Below are 22211 nucleotides of genomic sequence, written 5' to 3'. Positions count from 1 at the left end.
AACACACCTGCAGCACATAGGTGACACACACCTATAAACCACAACTATAGCAGACATCACGAAATAAACATGTAACCCATCTGCCACGTAATGTTTGGCCTATCTCTCGTCGTTCAGAAACAAAAGCAGTGTAACTAGGAGTCAACCTTCACCTCGTGCGCAAAGGTGTTGTCTCTCCGAAATCTTTAATTATCTCCAACGCGACTTGCTACTGACACGTCGGCAGTTTCGGCTGCCATGTGCCCGCGTTGCCGGGGAGGCTCCGATGTCACACTGATTGGACCTTATCTTCGACCATATAACTCGTACCTCTGTACAAGCAGACAGATTAGACGGGTGGCTGACGGTCTGTCAAGATACCATCCACTCACCAGATGTCGCCTACTCTCGCCGCGACGTTGTTGCTTGCAGCGTGCATTTCAACAGGTAAGGGTTGCTGTAGATACAGACGTTAATGACGTACCAGAATTAAACTGGATAATCCACCTGTGTGTCCATTTGCGTAATAAGATCAAATCTTAACTTGTAATTTACGATCCCTCCTCCCCTCTGTATCAATTTCACCCCAGGAAATTATTATAGTAATGTAGATAACTGTTTACCTATTGAACAAGGGTTAAGATACCGGAAAGATTTTCTTGAATTGGATGGTTATACTTATTAAGGAATAAGATCAGAAAAATGAAATATACATGGCAATCGTTGTTTATTTTAAATCTTGACGATTTAAAAAAAGGTTTGTGAACTGGGAACAGAAAGAAGTAGGTAAAGTCGTCGTAGATGCTGTCTACTTTAAGAGCATTTGTATAGAACACTTTCTGAAGATGTACCGTGCAAGAATGATGACATGAATTATTTAGGAAATCTCGGCAAAATGGTGTAATTTCCAAAAATGATACCAAAAATAATTACCAAAAATCGCAACAGGATGAGAACAGTTTATCACAAAATCATATCAATAAGGATTTGTCTATTACAGAGTAATTTTCCTTCAAAACCCAGCGAAAAAAGAGTTTTCTCTTTCAGCGATGACTTTGACTTCACTCTGATACACTGAGCTTAGTGAGCACTGATAGGGTGTGGCTAAATTCGTTTTAGACAGGAAATGATTTTTTGCTAAGGGAAAAATACTTCCATGGAGGATTGTATATAATTTTCTGTCACTTTTATTATATTTTATTTCTGTCACTGTTACACGTTTCACAAATATGTTCTCTTGGTACATGCATAATAAACATCACTTATAAATCTTAAAAATGCCATAAATGCATAAAACACTTCAGTGATCGTAAATTATTTAGCATTATACTGATATTGTTTACTTTTCTGTCAGCAGCATAGTACTTATATCAGGAAACATTCAATTCTTAATCTGATAATCTGTAAAAAAAATTTTTCTTTGGTCTCTTGCTTTTGCCTAAAGAAAGGAGCACGTGTCCTTTCTAGGCTAAGAAAACTGTTTGGTATAATTTGCATCATAATTACTTTTTATTTCCGGTTGGAGTACGTAAAAATAATTTGTGTGTGTGTGTGTGTGTGTGTGTGTGTGTGTGTAAGAATTTTAATATACATGGAAATCCCTTTTAATATAATCGTATTGACACTTGAATAATGCCAATTCACATCTGGTCAGTTCATCGTTTATAGCTATCTTATCCGGGATTTTCCCTCCAAAGCGAAAAATAGGCAGTCTCCTCTTTCTCACAAATCATCGCTAGACAATACCTTTAAATTTCATAATGAAATTCCTTACAAGTCGATAATGATGACGTGTGCGTATTGAAATAATTGAAAGTGAAATTAGGGATTTCCCTGCGATATTTGGCAGGCAAAGCAAATAACTCCTTATCTGGAAGCTAAGTACTATCAAACATTATCATGGGCGGAATGTGAGCAAAACAGGCTGTCACTGATACATTTGTATGCACTGATTTCCATATGCCAATAATAGAACTCGTGACTGATAGATTGATGTCTCAAAACTGTTCCTGATTGAATTTCATTGGTCTAAAAATAATTATGTTTAAAGATTTTTTAACAACGCTGTTAGCGCATCTGATTAATAACTATTAAAAACTTTGGTTTTACTGTGAGGGGTGGCTGGGCAAGGATGGATAGGATTGTAAACAATTTTTCTTTCTTTACACAGCACACTGTAAATCCAGAAAATGTTCTAATTTTGTAACAGCATTCCATTCTATTTACAAAATTTAGCTATTAATAATAAAATCCGAAAACTCTGAACTTTTATTTTCAGTTAAGCCAGACGACAAGCCCAAATACAAATGTGGCAACCCTATCATTTCACCTTTATTACGGGATGCCGAAGATGAAGAAGCACCAAGTCTCCGCATCGTTATGGGGACTAACGCCAGGAGAGGCAGCTGGCCTTGGCAGGTGCGATACGTGGGGCGGTTGAAATGATACTGAGAGGGGGGGGGGGATCCGATTATAAGTTTTTAGAGGCACTGTTTATTGTTTTCGTTTGCGAGACCATTGATCATCAATGTCTAAGAATGGCACCAAAGTGAAATATCAGTAACTTGGCATATCTTCATGTCAACGCTTCATTAAAAACGTGCGAAGAAAAAAACAATTAAAGGACACTTCCTTTCCTTTGTTGTCGACCAGATAAAATTAATGATTCTTTATCATTTTTGATAATTTTTTGTGTGTCATACGCTTGAAAACCTATGAATCACTATGAAACTATGAAAAAAAAAACAATGGTTTTAGTTTTTGTTGTTATATTTTTATACTGTTTATCAGTCATTTAAATTTTCTTCAGTTAAATTTTATCCTATGTGAATGAAAACTTTTAGCAACTAAAGATATCAAACCTACTAATTAATAGATAGAAATAACACGATGTAGATTCTCTCCAACTTTATATGGCAATATGAAAGGAATCTTTTGTTTTCTACCATTTTTTATATTTTTGCGATCTCCAGGCTCTGCTCCGGTTTCGTTTATCTCTGGACCCCACACGGCCAGTGCTGACTTCTTCGGTGGCGTTGTGTGGTGGAACCCTAGTAAACAAGGACTGGATTGTTACAGCAGCTCACTGCTTTGATGATCTACCGTAAGCCGGGACGCTACGTGATTTCTCAGAATCTTGCAAACCTCTTTCCCCTACTCACACCGATACACAGACCCAAGTGCACACACAAATACATACACATGCAGACCCACAAACGAAAGCCAAAAAATACTAAGTATAAAGATAATTAATGAAACTTAAGCCTAGATTACATTTGCCATACGATGTCCGTAATGCAAGGAGACTGAAAGGGCTCCGGACGATCACCTTTAACCGAAAAACCGATTTTCCTCACGTGACGTCAAGGTCATGTCTATGGCTTAGAAATGGCACGGTACCTGCACGTTATGTAAACGTACTTGCCGTTGTCCATAGCCATTTACCATGTCAAAAAATAGTACGGAAAATGGCAAACGATTTCATCGTGCAGCCCCCGTGGTAAATGTAATCTAGGCTTTAAGTGAGTATCTGGCATTTTAAATTAGCTTTTGATTAATGACCGCCTATAACAGCTCAAAATCGATATTTCTTTTTCACTTCATCAAAAAAAGGGCCTCTGAAATTGAAATTGGAATGGGGGGCGCTTACTCGTTTATGTGTACTTAGATTTCACACAAGGGTGCATGTAGAAATGTTATCTCATATAAGAGGTATGTCACAAACCATAACGAAATTAGCGGGGGGTATTTATTCAGATAGAAATATCATAAGAAATGATAATCGATTCCTTTAGGCTTCTCGCAGTTGCTACCCCATTTTTCATGAATTCGTGATTAAGTGTCGATTCGTTTAAACACTAGGGCATGTGTCTTTATCATTTTTCACAGTCGATGGACTTAATAAACTATTGTTCATGGTGAAAGCTTTGAATTTATAACCCTCGATACAAAAAAGATGTACTTGGCAGGAAGTTACACGCTGGGCAGTCCATCTTGGAGGAAATTGTTATATTCGCCCAAGTTTTAAGGTATTTTCACAAGCCTTAAAACATAACAGTTATGTTTGTCTCGTTTTTATAATCTTTTTGAAATGGCATTTTCATTTTTTACTAATTAATTACTTCATCTTTTGTTAATTGCTTTGAAACCATTTTTACTTTACAAAGTACCAGAAGGGGGTACAGCTGTGTACATTCCCTGTAATCATAACGCAAGCAAATTTCTACTACCAGTTTCTTACACAACATGAATAAACACAAGTTACACAACATGAACAAAATCCTCATGCTAAAAAACGTAAATAAATAAATAAAATGAAATAACCCAAATTAATGACTCTGTTAGCAAAAAAAAAAGCATCTTAAAATTTCTGGTCGTAATTTGACTTCCTTATAAAGATTGGGGAATTATGAGGTTTTAGAAAATAATGTATTGAAACTCTACAGTATCTCTTAAAGTTATACAATTCGAAACTATATGTTGCCATTTGGTCGGGTTTTATAGCGATATTTTGACATGTCTACTCTGTCTATGCATCTTTAAAAGAAAGGAATGACATTTATCTAAAATAAACAACATAAACAGTTTCATAGGTTAAAAGTTAATCGATCATAGTTTTGAATACACCAATAAATTTTATTTTCATTGCCTTTCAGCGGGGTAGATATAAACTTCAGAGACGAAAGAAGGTGGTATGTGCAGCTTGGAAAATATAACAAAAACATGCAAGAATCAACAGAACAAACGTTCCAAGTTCAGAAATTACTGCTCTATCCCAAGTACAACAGAAGTGTAAGGTACGATGCAGACATTGCGTTGTTAAAGCTCAACGAATCGGCCGACATGACGGATTTCGTGCAGCCAATATGTCTCGGGAAATTACCGCCTGGGCGTAGAGGCAGAGAGCTGTGCTATATCACTGGATGGGGAGACACCGAAAACGGTAAGTAGGAAGGAAAAAAATGGAATACTCTTGACAAAATGGCCATCAAGCCGAGGGGGGGGGGGGTTCAAATCCTGCGTCTTAGATTTTAATTATACATGTATTTCAGCTGGATTCATGAAAATGGTAGAAAAAAATGGAAGAACATGGTATTATCAACATAAAACGACTGGTATTTGATGAAATCATACATTTATGGTGCGAAAATAGACTTACTTCGGATCTAGGAATGGGTTAAGTGTAGGGCACGGTTCTTGTGGCTTGCACATTCATGAACAAGAAATAATAAGATAAGATAGTAGTGGGGAAACTGAGAGATAATCATCGAAAATCCTATATTCTAGGCCCATATTATAATGGAAATCTGAACCAAGCTCAACTCCCTGCATTGAGCGACAAAAAGTGCTCGCGTATCTACGGTGAGAGGGGTGTGAAATTGACCAAGAACATGTTCTGTGCTGGAGAGACTGGAGACCCGCCTGTGCCTGATGCCTGTTCCGTGAGGCTTTATTCTTCATACATTATTTATTTTCACTCAGTTATATACTTGCACCCTGTGAATTGTTATTTATTGAAATTCTGAAGTGAGTATCAAAATATCAGAGCAATTCATGTTGAAGCTTTTCGAATCGTCTTCTTTAAAATTGTTCCAGGTTTGTGCAACTCTCTCTCTCTCTCTCTCTCTCTCTCTCTCTCTCTCTCTCTCTCTCCACACAGGCTTGGAATAAGTCATATTATTATTTCAGGCCGACAGCGGCGGTCCTCTTGCATGTCGTTATAAGAACAGGTGGATATTGTATGGTAGGTATTCACGAGGTTGCAAGCCCGGTGCATATTCCTGCCATTTTGATTTTAATTTATTTCTATTTTTGCTCATAGTTTGACGAACAATTGATCTGCCCATTTTGAGAACCGCAGTGAAGGCATTCCTGACAGTGGATGTAACTACTGCATCCATTGAGTAAAACTATCACATTCGACTTGCCACACCTACCGCAATTACTTTCTTTGGTTTTTACCATTCATCAACTTATCTTTCTTTTACCTTACAATTCATTTGGTATCCACAGAAGATTTTTACCAACCGTTCCCCCCTCTCTCTCTTTATCCTAAAATTCCAATGAAGAGTTTGTTCGTATGATAATTCTCATTCGTTTATTTATGTTAATTCGGTGAGATGCTTCATCACATCTCCGTATTAGAAAAACACTTTTATAGTTAAAACAAGTGTGGCAATCTTTCACAAAATTAATTTCATATCAAAAATTATTGTACTTGTAGGAGTAACCTCTCTTGGTCTAAATGGTCCTGACCGTCTATACAGTGTTCAGTCTCAACTGCCGCCAGCTTTCGTAATGCCACTGAAGGAAATAATTGCAGACGAGGAAAATGTTAGAGAAGAGCAAGAGACAAGACAGCTAAGATGCGGCAACGGACCTGGAATCTACACTGACGTGGCGAAATTTAAGAAGTGGATCGAGAGAACGATAAGAACCAACTAATTTATATCCTGTTGAATTACACAGTAGCTAACGTCTATTCAAAGCATTACACGCATTTCATCAACATTAAGCACACGTGAACTAACCCAGGTACATCTGTACCTTATGGCTGACATTTGAAAAACGTCTATAAAATGAATTATGAATTGAATTCATTTTATTGCATTTCTTTCTATATGGAAATATTCGGGATTGAAAAAAACTCAATTATGTTGAATGCGTTACAAACGAGTATTTAGCAGTGTCCATGGGGGCTACTGTAACAAGCATCATTTACGATGTGCATAGAAAACTCGACTGATTCATTGTGTAGTCTCCCAGTAAAAAATATCGAAAGACAATTAAAAATCTATCTCTTCATCCGTCGATTTGAAGCGGGCTTAATTTTTAATGTGCCACTGCCATTTATCAATATGGTATTTTAACATTTTATTAAGATTTTCAGTTGTCAATAAAATAGTCAAGCAAATTAATAATAAGCCTTTGTTTAGTTTCTCATATACATGTATCTTAAAACTGTAGTCCTGACCGGTATATTACCTTTGTCCGATTCTAGGACAATCCCCCCTGGGCACCCCCCAGGACAATAACTCTAAATGGGATGGTGATGATGTTTTAACCACTTACAAAAATGGCACTCTCACTAGTTCTTCTTCCTTTCCTTCAATGCAGTGTGACCAGGCGTGAGAAAATATGATACTCACGTTCCACATTCAGTTGGTTTCAGCTCAATGTGGCCTTCCAGTGTTATTAAAATAAAAAGACTATCGTTATCTTATTACAGTAGCAAAGTCCAATAACGTCCGGGACGGTAGTGCAGGCAAGGAGATTGCAAAAAAAAAAAAAAAAATCCCTTCCTTTTCTTGACGTTTACTCTTTTCAAATGTTTATCCAGTTCAGAGAGACACATAGCTTTTGGATGAATTATGCGAGGTCCTGCAAAATGCGAAATCCACGAAATCCTAGTCGTTTTGGCACTTTTTGGCCTACTGAATTAAGCAAGTACAGGCTCCTGTGGGCCGCAGTATACTGTATTTGCACTACGTAAAGTAACCACGAATAACATTTTAACCGAAATCATTAATTTTTAAAAATCAATATTCTACGAAGGTAGAAAGCGTGAAATCAAATAGCCATGGTCACCACTTACGAAACGACAAATGTGAACGCCCCTGGACACTTGTTTCGGCGGAGCTCCGGTATCTAAGATTAGACGCGTTTCTTATCTTAAAAGTTTTCATTTTACTCCCGTAACTATCAAGGGAATCTTTCAGCCTGCGTGGAAGAAGCAGATACAAGAGATGGCAGATCCCTGTGGCAAGCAGTGTAAGACATGACCACACTATCACTAAATTCAATCCATCACAAAATCAATTATCAAACGCCTACAAAGAGTTTCGGGAAATGCAGGGAATACACATGTATAAGCTTAGGAAACGATACTGAGACCAAGTACAAACTCAGTGATAGTTATGATGATGGGACGGTACAAACACTTACGTAAAGATCAATGACGCCAACTAATGGTGTTTTAATTGGATTTTGTGATTAATTAGCACTGTATGATATAACTGTATTGTGCATTTAAACAGAATTAGTTGAAGTAACATAAAAAAACGCTATCGTACACGTAATGCTTTAATTGGAGATCGATTGATGTGAGATGATGACTATGTCATATAAAACATTTGTATATATTTAATGACACGCCGACATATGACGAGAACGTTTTTCTCAAAAATAAAAAACGACCGAAATGATATTGATAAAAATTTCTAAAAACTCTTTTATCCTTTAAGATTTAAGAAGCGTGCCATATTGCCAAAAAAAATTGTAAAAGCGTACATATTCTAATAAAAGACCAAAGGCGCCAATATTACATCCGTCTCCTTACGTCACGAGAGACACTGTAGCTGGGACAACCCACCAAAATAAATAGATAATAGACAACAAACGCATTGTTTATTTGCAGTAGTCAAAGACTAATCCTTTGGCATGCTAGACACTTTTTTTACTTTATTTTTACATTTAATTTAATGAAGCTTTTTTTGGGGGGTGACACATCGTTAGTTTTTATTGGTTCTCAATTTTGTATGATACGATGGTATCTAAAATATATACATGTAGATAAATATCATCTGCACAGTGGGTGTTTCAAAGCCAAGTCAGTTATCAACAAACAAATCGCTCAGTCTTTCTTTTAATATTTCTAGGTTAGGTAATAATAATCCCCAAATCATTCTCTTCTTCACTCGTCTGGAACTTTTGCATAAATGAAATACGAACGCCGTAGAGGGAAATACAGAGGATATTAGTATGGCTCAAACACAGCAGCTGAGCATTCGACCCTATGTCCCTGTACTCCCCATGCTTAATAAAGTAAAGTAATGGTAATCTAATAAAGAGCACATCATGATATGAGAAATCCTAATGCCTCACTGTCTCTATTGGCCTCTGTAATCGAATAACTCGGAGATAGCATGGCTGCGTTGCCTGGCTCGACAAACACCCCTTTACGATATTGACAGATATTATGTACGTCTGGGAAAAAGGAATTTAGTCATTACTTAATAGAGATTGATGGATAAGGTAGAGTACGAGAGCCCTCAGCAGATACAGTATTGTTAGGAAATAGATATATTGACGAACAAATGCAGTTTAATGACTCCCTTTGCTCTTAAAAATATCAAAACGTGACTGAAGCGTTTTGAATGACAGCACTCCGTCATAGTTGGACCTTTCTGCGATTGTTGTAATTTTTGACGCAATTTTTAATGTAATTTTTCTTTTTCTTTCTTTCTTCGCTTCCTTTTTTATTTGAATCGACAAAACAGTTCCTCCAAATTGATGCAGAGTAGAATAACAAAGTAGAATTCAACACCTATGCGTTGTTAGTAGCCACTTAACGATAGGGTAGAACCAAGGACAGGCGCAAAAGGTTCAACAGCTCGTGCTGGCAACAGAAACACGTCTTTAGAGCTTTTTACAAAAACTGCGATATTTGTTGAATGTTATCGGCGCTTAATGAGGAGTTGAGGAGGGAAACACATTGTGCTGACGTTCTCCATGGGTATACCAAGACCTATGTCCAGAATATGTGCCAGTTTTAAAGGACGCTCAAGCTAACTTGGACCCCTTTGACGCCGTGGTGGAGTGAGGACGCTGAAGACTCACACCTTATTTATTAATAAGATCCCACAACTGTGACTATATATATAGCAAGGATGAAGATGAGTTTGATAGTGGTTCTTCTGATCTGTTTTCAGTTATCAGGTAGAATATTGTTTTTATATTTATACGAATATCAGTAGGAGCAGCTGCCAAATTATTTCTAATTGCTTACTGTTTACAGTGTCTCGACGTGGTGTCATTTGTATTAAGATTAATTATTTATTTCATCCACTAGTTTCGTAGAAAGTTAAAGGTAGCCAAGCTCTGTTGAATTAGAAAAAAGATGTAGTAAACCGTACTAAAATGTTTTTTAAAAGTTTATTATACAGTTTTTCTTTAGTCAATATTAGCCAGAAGTGAATACATGGTTATCCAAGTATCTGAAGCCAGAATTAAATGGATGATTATCCAAGCATTTGTTTTTTCAACACTGTCGGTTGGGATACAATTATTTTTTCTTTTATTTTTATCTTTTCTCTCCCCCCCTCTCTCTCTCTCTCTCTGTTCCTTTTCTTTTTCTTTTTTTCTGTATTTTTCATTTATCTTAAAATGATATTGTGATTTTTCCAAATGGTTGTAGCACATGATTTGGATATGAATGCCAGTAAAAGAGATGCCCGCGGAATATTGACACGAAATAAAACATAAGCAAATTTAATGACGTCGTCGAATATTTTTCAAAGGAATCACTCCGTCACTTAATCACCGTACGCGTAAAAGACGACCTTTTCTTGACCGAGCACGACCACCGAAACCTTAATTTATACCCGTTTTTTTTTTTTTTCCTTTTTTCCGAACTAGTGAATTAGAACTATTGCGATCTTGAACATCATTTACTTGATGTACTTGATGGGACAATTTCAGTGTTTATTTTCCGAGTCATTTCCATAAAATCAATACTTTCTAATTTGTCTAATTGAAATAAAAAAGCAATCATTGCATTACACGTGTTTTCCAACAACAGAAAAAGGTCCAACCTAATTCAAAATTCAGGTAATGAGATGAAAACTGAGCATGCAATGGTACATATTTTTCTCTGCCTGTCACGAGCACTGCTCTTGTAGACCTACATTTACGCATCAAAACAGATGTCGTACAGGGAATGGAGAAGATGATTAGATCAGTCATGTGAAAAACTGGTTTTCTCCCGTGAAGCGAAATCGTCTCATGAAGCATTAAGTTCACGCCAATACATTAAAACAAAACGGTGAGCACAGCCAAAGACACTACAGTTATCACAATGAAAAAAAAAACTAAACAAATAACCGTAACCTGTCAAGCTTGTCCCTTTAATTTCAGCTGGCGGGCTCATACCAACTACGGATGGCCGGTTCATTTTCAACGGTAACTCATGGGAATATAACCACCATTTTCCATATAAAGAAAACCAACTGCACGGCCGGCTATGGTTTAAAGATAACAAATGGTGGCAAGAAAAACCCGGTTCCACAGATGACAAGGGCCTTAAAGAGTTTCTATCCAAATTCCCCCCTACAGAACCTCCATCACACCAATGCGGCGTTCAGAGTCTCCCCACGCCCGGATTCAGAGACAGTAGAAAGAGGATCATCGGTGGTAAACCCGCAGAGCCAGGGAACTGGCCTTGGGTGGTGAGTTAATATACCGCCTCTTTTCTAGATCTCTACTGATTTAACTAGGTAACGCAGAGTTGTCGGTATAGAGGTATGGGGGAGAGTCACGGTGACTTCTCTTGAAGTTGGGGTGTTAGAATTGAACGAGTGTTACTGTGTTTTTGAGAACTTAGGGTAAATAAAACTCTACAGAGTATGCGCTCCTCCGTTAGGTTTTGACTGTTAACAGAGGTGAGGTCTGTTGATTCAGGGTGCTTTATAAGGTGAATGGTGTTTTACGTGGTACGTTTTAAAATACTGAAAGCAAAAGAACAGGTAAGTTTACGTAACATGATGATAAATGATATTTCCAAATAAAAACACTGGTCAGGAAAAAGAGATGAACCACAGTTATTCGAACAAAAATGTTGCTTGAAAAGACCATTTCGCACCATTATTTGAATATCATTATCCAAAATGCTACCACCGACACTTACGGGATGAATCATTATTCACTTGCATTATTTGGCCCAAATTGAGCGCATTAGAAAGTTCGACTCTTAAGCAAAAATGACTTAAAAGTGTCAAAAATACGCGCATTTGGTCACAACGCGTAATGAAATGATGGGGGTAATGGAATTTTTCGCTCACCGCAATTTCTAAAATAACGATCTATCTATTCTAGGGGGAATAGGGAATAATTCTCTTTGCAATATATAAGTTCCTTTCCTCTGCCTAAAATCGATCTTGTACCCTTTTAATTGCTTAGAGAATACGTGGGTCAGATGATGCGCTTTCTGCTGGAAGTGCCACAGCAATCATTTCAAGTTTATGGAATTTTGATAAGATACAAAGTTGCAATATACGCTTGCAAATTTCGGTTATTGGTGTTAAATATTTCATCTTTATTTGAGTAAATCTGTGTATATTGCTTTCTGGCAAATCTACAAATCGATATACAGTATGTGCAATTTTGTAAATCGCAGTTCACTTTTAAGACTGAAATGGCTACAAAGTGCCAATTACACCTTTTTCATTTATTTGTCAATGCCAATGAAATGTACATCTTTTTCACAGTCGAATGTTCTATCATATATTGTAGGCACAAATAGCTTATGGTCGCCCCCCTATACTGGGTCATTTGTGTGGAGGAGTACTTATTGCCCCACAGTTTATGCTCACTGCGGCTCACTGTGCTACGTTTTTCGGGTAAGTTACATGTATCGTGTATTCCATGTGTGCCACGTCCTTTCTCTATTCTTTTTACATTGAAGAATATCATCCATATTTCTCTGTGAACACATCTATTTTCATATTATTGTATTAAAACATAGTTAATGGCTGGAATAAAGATGATTGATGAAAATACCACGGGTGTTAACTGAGAAATTATTTGATATTTTTATCGTTATCATCACTCTTTCTTTCTATATCCCCTCTCTCTCTGATTTTGTTTTGTTGTGTGGCGGTATCTAACTCTCTTAGCTGCATGTATTTCAAATAATTTTTTTTTTTTTTGCTCATTAGATATTTGCTGTTATCTAAATATTATGCTATCGACTTAATTGATTCTCCTTTAATTGCATATGTATATTAATCGAGGTACAAGTACATGTATATCCTGTTATGATCATCAGTAATTTACAGTTGATCTCTCTGTCTCTCTCTCTGTCTCTCTCTCTCTCGCGAGCGCGAGCGCGCTCACCACTAGCAAATGGTGTTTAAAATGTATTTTCATTATACAAAACCTACTATGATTAATTTAGTGAAAGACTAGACCAGTGGCAGATCACGCTTGGAGAGTCAGACCTGCTACTGGAGGAGGGTTCTGAGCAAGTTTATACTGTAGCTACGTGGGAAAACCATCCAGATTTTGATCCAGCAACTCTGAACAATGATGTGACGTTGGTGAAACTTGACCGACCTGTGGCAGGGAGTAAATACGTCAGCCCTATCTGTTTGCCTACCTTCCGAGAAGATGGCGGAACCAAATGCATTGTCGCTGGTTGGGGCTTTTCTAAACGTATGTACCGGGTAAATCTCATGACGGGTGTTGCTGACGGTCTCTGTCCTTTTATTTATCTAATTATTTATTTTTTACTATAAGAGTCATATTCATATAGTGAAAAAAAACATAAAAAGAGAAGTAAAATATAATATACAGATACCACTGCCTGATCATAAATTTATTATAATTATTATTATCACGCTTTATTTATTGATAAAGTGATTCCAGAAAATGTTAGCTGTCGTCGATGTACAGTGTATATGTACTTCAGCCTTCTGAGCCAACTGTTTAATAAGGGGTCTGTTTGCTCTGTCCTGCTTTAGCAACCTTCTCGTTCAGACTCGAACAGTATTATTATTTACGTTTTGTTCTTATTTTTCATCGGAATAAAACCCTTGCAGCAGTGTCACTTTGCTTTCAAGTCGACGTATCGAAAAAATGACAAAAAATTTGAAACTACATTCGTAAATCTGTTCTCTTTTAAATCATCGGTAATATCATAGTTTCATTGTCGGACTAAAATTAAGTGGTTAAACTGCAAACATCACCAATTAAATGTATGGGTTTTAATTTTAATTTTCCTTGTGTTTTAATTTCAGAGGCAGAGTCAAACGACAAGATACCGAGATGGCAGTGGAGCGACAAGCTGTATTATGTGGAGGTGCCGATTTTGGAAATGACAACGTGTCGAAATCTGCTGCCGTCCTTCAATATTTCTGACACAATGGCGTGTGCAGCTAGTCTGCAAGGCGGGAGAGACTCATGCAAGGTACGGTTCACACAGGGTCAATTTCAAATGGAAATTGGTCCAACTGCCGTTCACATGCAATCAAATTATAGATACTGTATGCCATCTGGTTGTTACATGTAGATGCCGCAAGATTTCAAGTTTGAAAATTAGTTGTGTTAATGTAGGTGAACAGATTCAGTATATCAATTGCAACAACTTTTATTACAGTTTGTCTTTTTTTCTATTAACAAATGGTTCTACATGTACTTCACAAACAATTCAAGCATAGTTTATAGCATCAGTTTCAAGCATTATCCCACACAATCTTAACCACGAACAAGGGTAGTTTTTTATTTTTCTCCAGTTTGAATGTACCTTTTCAAGAGCTTCAAATTCTATACGTTTTTTTTTTTTTTCAGATGGACAGCGGAGGGCCGTTGATGTGCCCACATGACGGGAAATGGTATCTTTTCGGTAAGTTTTGGAATTTTCTAAATATTTAAAGCATTGGTTGGGAGAGCTGATAATGGACATACATTCAGTTCAATTTGATTTCGCTCAGGCTACCTACATTTGTGTATATTGTGCAAAATTGCAACAGCAAAAAAATTCAATATTGAACAAAAAAAAAAAAAAAAATGAAAAGTAGAACAATTTTTATAGTAAAGAAACATCATCACAGCCGTCCTCTCGTCGAAGAAACTAACAAATATTTTGCTTACAAGCGAAATATCTATTGGGTGCCATCAACAGGGTATAAGCCTACAAGTAAGCCTACCTGCCCAAATAGGGTATGCCTATAAACCGATGGCACAAAGGAGAGGGTAATGATGCATGCACTACACAAGCTAAATGTCGACTTACACAATGTCAGCATACACGTTCCCCGTAAATCTAGATTAAAAATGTTAAGATTTATCTGATGCGATTTATTCATAACAGAAATGTTTTTACGGCATTTTTATGTGTTATAACTGCCACCTTATGTTTTTCCTCCCTCATTATATTGTAGGCTTAGTGAGTTTCGGAGATGGTTGTGGATGGCCCAAAAAGCCGGGAGTCTACACTGTGGTCTCTATGTACTACGACTGGATACAAGAGCAAATGAGAAAAATGCAACTTTAAAAGGTGTCGAGAAAAGTGCTTCATTTACGGCAGGGATGACTGCAAAACTTTTTCTAATACTACCGAGAAGTTGAACCGTTGTACATTTTCAAAATGCCAATAGAAACGGCGACAACTCACTTATCTGTAAAAATTATAAGTGAGGCGACTGTTGTATACTTTAGAACTGCAGTCTTGGTGTAAATACGAACACTGACGTGCTGTGTTTTTCTGTAAAAGCCGGGACAAATAGGATTACATCACTGATAATATACATGCATATTGATGAAATGCACACATTAAATCTCTGGCCTGGCGTGTTTTAGACGCATTGGTTAGTTAAAACTGGGCATACCAGTTTAAATTTCTGCTTCCTAGCTTTTAAGGGGTATATTTTATAAAAGCAGTTTAAAATTCTTTAATATTTTTTTGAAATATGCAAATGTTTCTGGCAATAAAGGGGATTTATGTAATGCAAAAAAAAAATGATTATCTAGAAGCTCTATTCTCTTTAAACTATATCGTTATCGACAATTCTAATGATGTATTCTTTTATCGATGTATCTACCCATTTATTTCTTTGTTTGCTCTTTTTTCTTTGAGCAGTGACATGTCTTGGTTTTTCAATAAAATTTAAGATTACCTGCGAAAGAGAAATGCATCGATTTTACCGTCTCTGATTCATTTTCAGTTGCTTTGTTAACTGGAGTGTCTATTTTATTTATTTATTTATTTATTTGTTTATTTATTTATTTATTTATTTATTTGTTTGTTTGTTTGTTTGTTTGTTTTTCGTATATTTATTTATGTATTGGTACTTCTCATGTATTTATTTATTATTAATTAATTATAATTAATTAATAGGGGCATTGTGTCTGGAAGCACATTTATTCATCTGGTACATGTACCAGTAGGCCTATTAACAAGGAATTAACTTATTCGAGTAGGGTCTAAAACGAAGGAATCATGAATTTTATTTGCAAATTTGAAAATTGGTACTTGATAAACACTTTTTGGTTAATCAATTACTTTTGCGCTGGTTTATCTTTATCCTGTTTATTGATTTAATCAGTTTAACATTTCTCTATTTAATTACTTACTACATATGTACATGTAGTAGTCTCCTTTCTTGCGAATTTACGTACTTATGAACACTACTTCCGAGTTCTCTTTCTCATAAGTTATAATCAGTAATCTATTTAAATAGGACTCTATGGCATTAATTTGTGTCGTTTCAACGCTGAGTGCGCACTAGGGTATACCTTATATTAGTTTACACAGGTTTTAATTATTAGGCCTACCATCAACACTATACACTAAGAGGTACACTGTATGCCTACGTGCCCCTCGTCAGTGACTCGTGTGTCGATCTGGAGAATTCTTTTAGCCTTCTTACTTTCACTTTGCAGACTTCGTCGAAAAGACAGAAAATGCAAATAGGCCCTAATATTTTAAAGGTGAGGGTTAAGTTAGGCCTATTGAAATACAGTAAATTGGCCTATTATTAGGATATGTGCCATGGAAACTAGGGCTGATCAGCTAATATTTGATCAGCCCACTTGGTAACCTCGGGATTTCCATCCCGGACCTTAGATAACGTGGTTTTGCCCAGCTAGTGACTGTATCCGATGCGTCAGACTCACTCTGTAACTTAAATGACCTCGTTTACGTATATATATGTCGAAAATTGAACATAAGCCACTGTGCCGAAATCGAGGCAGCAGTTTGGAATTTATGAAGCTATAGGTGCGGAAGTAACGATGCGTAGAGTGTGTAGGAAGTTTGCGTAGGAGTTTTCGGGTAAATCCATCAGCCGATCTATTAGATTAAGTAGTTTGCGTAGTTTTCAGGTAAATCTATCAGCCGATCTATCAGATCTATAGGTAAATGATTTGGAAGCCGAATGGTAGACTCTAGTGGTGATTAACCCAAAGTCACTAAATGCTCGAATAAAAGCTACAAGCCAGACTTGGACAGGTAAGCAATAAATAACACAGTACCCGTATTTCAACTTTCTGTGTTCAGGCCGTTTGTGAATTTTGTGAGTTGTTATCACTTATATACCCTAGCTACTCTACTCTACTCTACAGTACAACTATACTATACTATGCTATGCTATACTATACTATACTATACTATACTATACTATACTATACTATACTATACTATACTATACTATACTATACTATGCTATACTATACTATACTATTATTATACTATACTATACTATACTATACTATACTATACTATACTATACTATACTATACTATACTATACTATACTAATTATACACTAGCTGGCAGAATGTGTAGGCCTCTTTATACTGGTATGCTGAACTCGCAGAAAGGTTTAACTCCAGGGAGATTTTAATTGAAATCTGACACTGAGCCTGACTCTGTTTGTCTGAGTTAACCATTAAAATTTGATAGGTGAAGTACATTTGTACCTACTAAATGAAGTGGGGTCAGTGTTAGAAATTAAGGCTGGACGGTCTGCCCGGGGCTGACAACTTTCAGGACGGGCTGAGAAGTTTTCCCACCCGGCAGACATTCAGTCCAGCTACTTTTCAAGATGGCTGGACTTTCGGTCCAGCAACTTATTTTCCTAAGAGGCAAACACTGAGTGGGACATACAAAATTTTATTTCCATGTTGCTGCAGTTTTATTTTGATGACATACATGTAGATCAACAGTTACTGAATCCACCTTTTCATATGAAAGAAAATGTAAAAATGAAAACGTATTTAAATATGCCCTGATTTTGCTCTTTTTTTATGTGTTTACATGTACCTTGTTTGAAAATATCTGTAAAAAGTAATAATTGTGGAAGCCCTTGCTTCTGTTGGTGCTGTAGCAGACAGTATATGTCATTACATAAATGCAGATATTTATTAAATTTTATTATTTTTTTTTTCATTTGCAGGGTATAAAATGGGGTCTATGCGTGAAGAGTACCGCAAAGCCTTGAACAAATGTAGAGTGGCTCTAATCCGTGACCTGGATGTGTTGGACCCAGAGTTCAGTGCTCACCTGATACAGGAAGGGGTGCTCACAGACCACATGCATGAAGATGTACGGCAATGTCAAACTCGTCAAAAGAGCTGTGAAAAGTTCCTAGAAATTATTTCGCATCGTGGGGACGCAGCATTCAAGGTCTTAATGAAAGCTCTTGTTGAAACCGGCCAAGAACATTTGAGAAACCTCGTTCAAGATGCATTTGACAAGGAAGAGGAGAGGGATGATGATGAATATTTTTATGATTCAAGTTATCTGTTGGCAGCCATAACAAAGGAGTCAATAAAAGATAATGTGGGGACCGTTCATCCAAATGACACAACTGATCATCTGTATGAAGATGAGCTGGACAATGATGGGTACATCTTGGTGTCAGAAGATGTCTCCAACATGGGGATATCTGAAGTAGGAAAGATAAGGCAAGAAGCCAGAAAAGGCACCAAACCCAAATCCAAATACTCTAAAAAGTCACGTTATTCAAGTGCCCATGAACCAGATGAGCTAGTTGAAGCCTTTCTTAAAGAAGATGTAATAGTCCTTCCTTTGCATGACTTCAGCGAGGTGTTTTTAGATGAAGATTTTCCACAGCCATCTCAAAATTGCACAGAAACATTTGCATGCAAAAAATTCTTCCTTATTCCTGAGGGTTTGGAGAAAAAGAGTGGAGCTGAGACAGCAGTGAAGCAAAAACCTCAGGTAATGCCAAAACCCAATGCTGGGAGTGGGAAAGTGGCAGCGGCATTGCAGAGGTTAGACAAAGACAAAAACAAAGAAGACAAGGAACCCGATTATGCAAATGTGAGAGAAAGAAAAGTGATAAAGCCACAGTACACAGATGATCACAAATCTGCCTTGAAGTCAGCTGCTGGGGAGAAAGCTACACGAGCCAAATTGGTAGCAAAAAAATTTCGACGACAGTCCACTTCCAATTACCCAGTCATACAGGTAGATGGCGCTGAATTTTGTAAAGTTGAAGAAAATGCTGTATGCCTTAAAGAAGGAACACCACTCCTGATAGAACACAGCGGTGACTATCTGAGAGACCAACCACCTGCATGCATTGCCTATGATTTAGATGGGAGATCTTTTTGCATTCCAGCTTCAAAGGTTTCTCTTTATGGTGGACCTGAAAAAGAACCATGGTTCTATCCCATTCGCATTACTACCAAGAATGCCACTTTTATGCTTCAGCAAAGAAAACGAGAAGGCTGCTTCATGGTCTATCCCTCCTCCAAGAATGATGGTTATTACCTAGCAGTTTGTGATGAGTTTGGCCAAGTCTGGCCCTATCCAATAAAAGAAGAAGACAGAGAGTTTAGTCTTGGTGGAGATTACCGCGTGTTTCCAACACTTAAGGACTTGGTGAACTATTTCCGCTGCAGCAGATATGGACTTGTCACAAGACTGAGACGTCCATTTAAAGAAGCCCACCTTGCCATCACACCTGGTCATCACTACCAGAAATCCTTTGAGATTGAAGATGACCTCCAAGAAGGCACAAAGCTTGGAAATGGGCAGTTTGGTATTGTTGTCAATGCTACATTAAAAACCCAAGATGTGGCTGCAAAAATGCTCCATACACAAGATGTTTCCGATTCAGCTGAGGATGACTTTTTGAATGAAGCACAGACCTTGATGCGCCTATGCCATGATCACATAATAAAGCTGGTGGGAGTTCGCTTTTCACAAGAACCATTTGCCATCGTTATGGAGAAGATGCCATGTGGAAATCTTCGACAATGGCTGAAGAATAATGAAGTCTCAGATCTGCCTTACTTCGATGTCTTTGAGAACATTGCATCTGCTTTGAAATACCTTGAGCGCCAGAGATATATACTGCATCGTGATGTTGCAGCCAGAAATGTCCTCCTCAATGAAAGTTTCCATGCAAAGTTAGCAGATTTTGGGATGGCAAGATATGTAGAAGATGACCGCTACAGGGCTTGCAAAAATGAAAAAATCTCTGTGAAATGGGCTGCACCAGAAGTATTGGAAGAAGCCGTATACAGCACAAAGTCTGATGTGTGGGCCTTTGGCATCTTTCTTTGGGAAGTTCTCAGCAATGGGCAGCCACCATATCCAGAGAAGAACAACCGAGAAGCAGCCATATTTGTCAAACAGGGCAAAATTATGGACTTCCCTTCTACTAAAGGAAAGCTAAATAAGAAAACACCTCTAGAAAAGGCAGATCTTTTTTATGACATCATGAAACAGTGCTGGCATCCTTTGCCTGAAAACAGACCAACTTCCTCACAACTACATGAATTAGTAGCTCCAGCAAAGAACTACTATCCAGTGGATGGCACAGTGAGGCAAACAAAACTCATGAGCAAGAAGAGTAACAAACCATTGCCATTGGTACCACAGACAGATGAGAACCATTTCTCCAATGACGAAAAAGATGCTGCATCAAGAGGCCCACCTCCTCCACCTCCTAAGCCAAAACACCGTCTTCCACCACCTTTCCCTGGTACTAAACTCGTAAATGATGCTGCCATTTATGATTCCGACTCAGACAGCCGAAAGAGTGATGTGTTAGCAGAAGAAAATTTAGGAGAACCTGCTGATGAATATGCCTTGGACCATTTTGAACTCCCAAAAGTTAGGGAGAAGCAAAAGAAGAAATGGACACCCAAAAAATTTTGGAAAAAATAATAAGTTTTAGAAAAACGTTCTTGGATTTCCGTTGTTCTCCTCATGGACAGAGATTTTGCTGCATCAGCAGTACTACCTATTGATTTTGCTTTTCAAATAATGTAAATGAAATTATTTTTATAGCCTCTTGTTTCAAGATAAATACATTCCTAAAAATGCATCTTATTATTATTATTATTATTATTATTATTATCTCAAAGCATTGAATAATGACTTACAACTTTAGCTTTTAGCATTTGTTTGTCATCAATTTTGTACAGCTAGGACTTGCTTTGCACGCCTTTAATGAAATAGAGTAGCCAGTAGAAAGTTTTGTGAAACAAAAATTACATAGCTCATCTGTACTGATGATAACTTTTCCCTGTATAATAGTCTCAATTAATTTTTCATCTTAATTATGTTTTCATTATATTTTTATCATTATTGTTAGAATAACCATTAGGTTGAATTTTACCCATTATTAGATATCAATTTGTGAGAGCCTTGATTTGTAAACTGAAATACATTATTATATTTTACAGTCCAGATGTCTAGTCGGACAAAGTGCTTTATTTTAATTATGCACTGGATGATAAAGATATACATAATCATCCATGAAAGTATTTGTTCATTTGCACAATATAACTATGCATCATCTTTTTTATACCAATTTGTTAAATATCCAAATTCTTATTTAAGGTGCCATATTAAAGCCCAGGTTTGGTTGGGCACACACTGCTGTAAGGGGTGCTCCATTTTTATCCTCCCCCCTTCAGAGAGTACAAGGTGAAAATCTAAAATTTATGGCCTATGACAGCAGTTAGGGTATTCATTTTTATTATTTTTCCAAAGTGTACAGTGGGCATTACCAACCCTCTACTGTTTGGTTTGTAAACCTGTGAAAGTGATAATAAAATGGATGACCCTAAAACAATGTAATTTCCCTGAGTAATGTCTCCCATCCACCACTTATTGTATTTATCCAGATAAAGGATTTCAGAGAGATAATGGGTATTAATTGCAATCAAGCTGTTTTGTGCCAGTATTGGGCACCAGATACATCATGGCTGGATATGACAGTGGAGAATTTTTATGATAACCTATGTCTTAAGATGGATAGATATGTGATTTTATTTTTCAACTTACAATTATTTTAGCTAATTTTTATGAATCAACGAATGCAAAGCTTTCAGTAGTAATCATACTGGTATCATTACTTTAAGATAAGATCTAAGATAAAACGAGGTAAATCAAAGACTAATATTTTTTATGAAACTGCAGTAAAATGCTTATATTTTTATATTTTATATTATCAAATGACAAACTGACCAATATTTCGCTAAAATATATGAAATTTTATATTTTGTCTTACTTTCAGCTGAGAAATTTAATGCTGGTTGCTGGTTAGTAAAAGTATATATATTAACATTCACATACATATGAACAGTCCATATTTAACAACTTTCTCACATTTTTACAAGAAGAGATTGTAAATTTTATTATGAATGTAATAAAGGAACTGTAGAAGGCGAAAGAAAGATGATATTGATTGTAGT

At 36.8% G+C, this 22211-nt stretch overlaps 3 protein-coding genes across 4 annotated transcripts; all 3 read left to right on the top strand.

Moving 5' to 3' along the window:
- Positions 1–33: 33 nt before the first annotated feature.
- On the top strand, positions 34–6909 carry LOC106156034 (chymotrypsin-like protease CTRL-1). The gene is made up of 7 exons (XM_087005302.1): positions 34–426; positions 2258–2397; positions 2952–3082; positions 4635–4921; positions 5266–5420; positions 5668–5722; positions 6203–6909. Exons 1-7 carry the CDS (start codon positions 375–377, stop codon positions 6421–6423), a joined length of 1041 nt encoding a protein of 346 aa, XP_086861428.1. The 5' UTR covers positions 34–374; the 3' UTR covers positions 6424–6909.
- A 475-nt stretch (positions 6910–7384) lies between these two features.
- Positions 7385–15493, top strand: LOC106180858 (anionic trypsin-2). Its single transcript, XM_013565028.2, has 7 exons — positions 7385–9696; positions 10894–11204; positions 12268–12374; positions 12932–13188; positions 13773–13942; positions 14323–14377; positions 14916–15493. The coding sequence occupies exons 1-7, from the start codon at positions 9648–9650 to the stop codon at positions 15026–15028; spliced, it is 1062 nt and encodes a 353-aa protein (XP_013420482.1). The 5' UTR covers positions 7385–9647; the 3' UTR covers positions 15029–15493.
- Positions 15494–16679: 1186 nt separating this feature from the next.
- On the top strand, positions 16680–22193 carry LOC106180829 (uncharacterized). 2 transcript variants are annotated; one of them, XM_013564963.3, is made up of 2 exons: positions 16680–16807; positions 17930–22193. In XM_013564963.3, exon 2 carries the CDS (start codon positions 17938–17940, stop codon positions 20674–20676), a length of 2739 nt encoding a protein of 912 aa, XP_013420417.3. In that variant the 5' UTR covers positions 16680–16807; positions 17930–17937; the 3' UTR covers positions 20677–22193. The 2 variants fall into 2 exon arrangements, with proteins under 2 accessions (XP_013420417.3, XP_013420416.3); XM_013564962.3 differs by having other exon boundaries at positions 16738–16984.
- Positions 22194–22211: the final 18 nt, after the last annotated feature.

The sequence above is a fragment of the Lingula anatina genome, chromosome 2 (assembly GCF_051362555.1).
Source record: "Lingula anatina isolate TDL-2025a chromosome 2, LinAna3.0, whole genome shotgun sequence".
In the NCBI taxonomy this organism is placed as follows: Eukaryota; Metazoa; Brachiopoda; class Lingulata; order Lingulida; family Lingulidae; genus Lingula; species Lingula anatina.
Note: the sequence above shows the minus strand (reverse complement) of the source record. Positions and strands in the feature narration are given on the sequence as shown.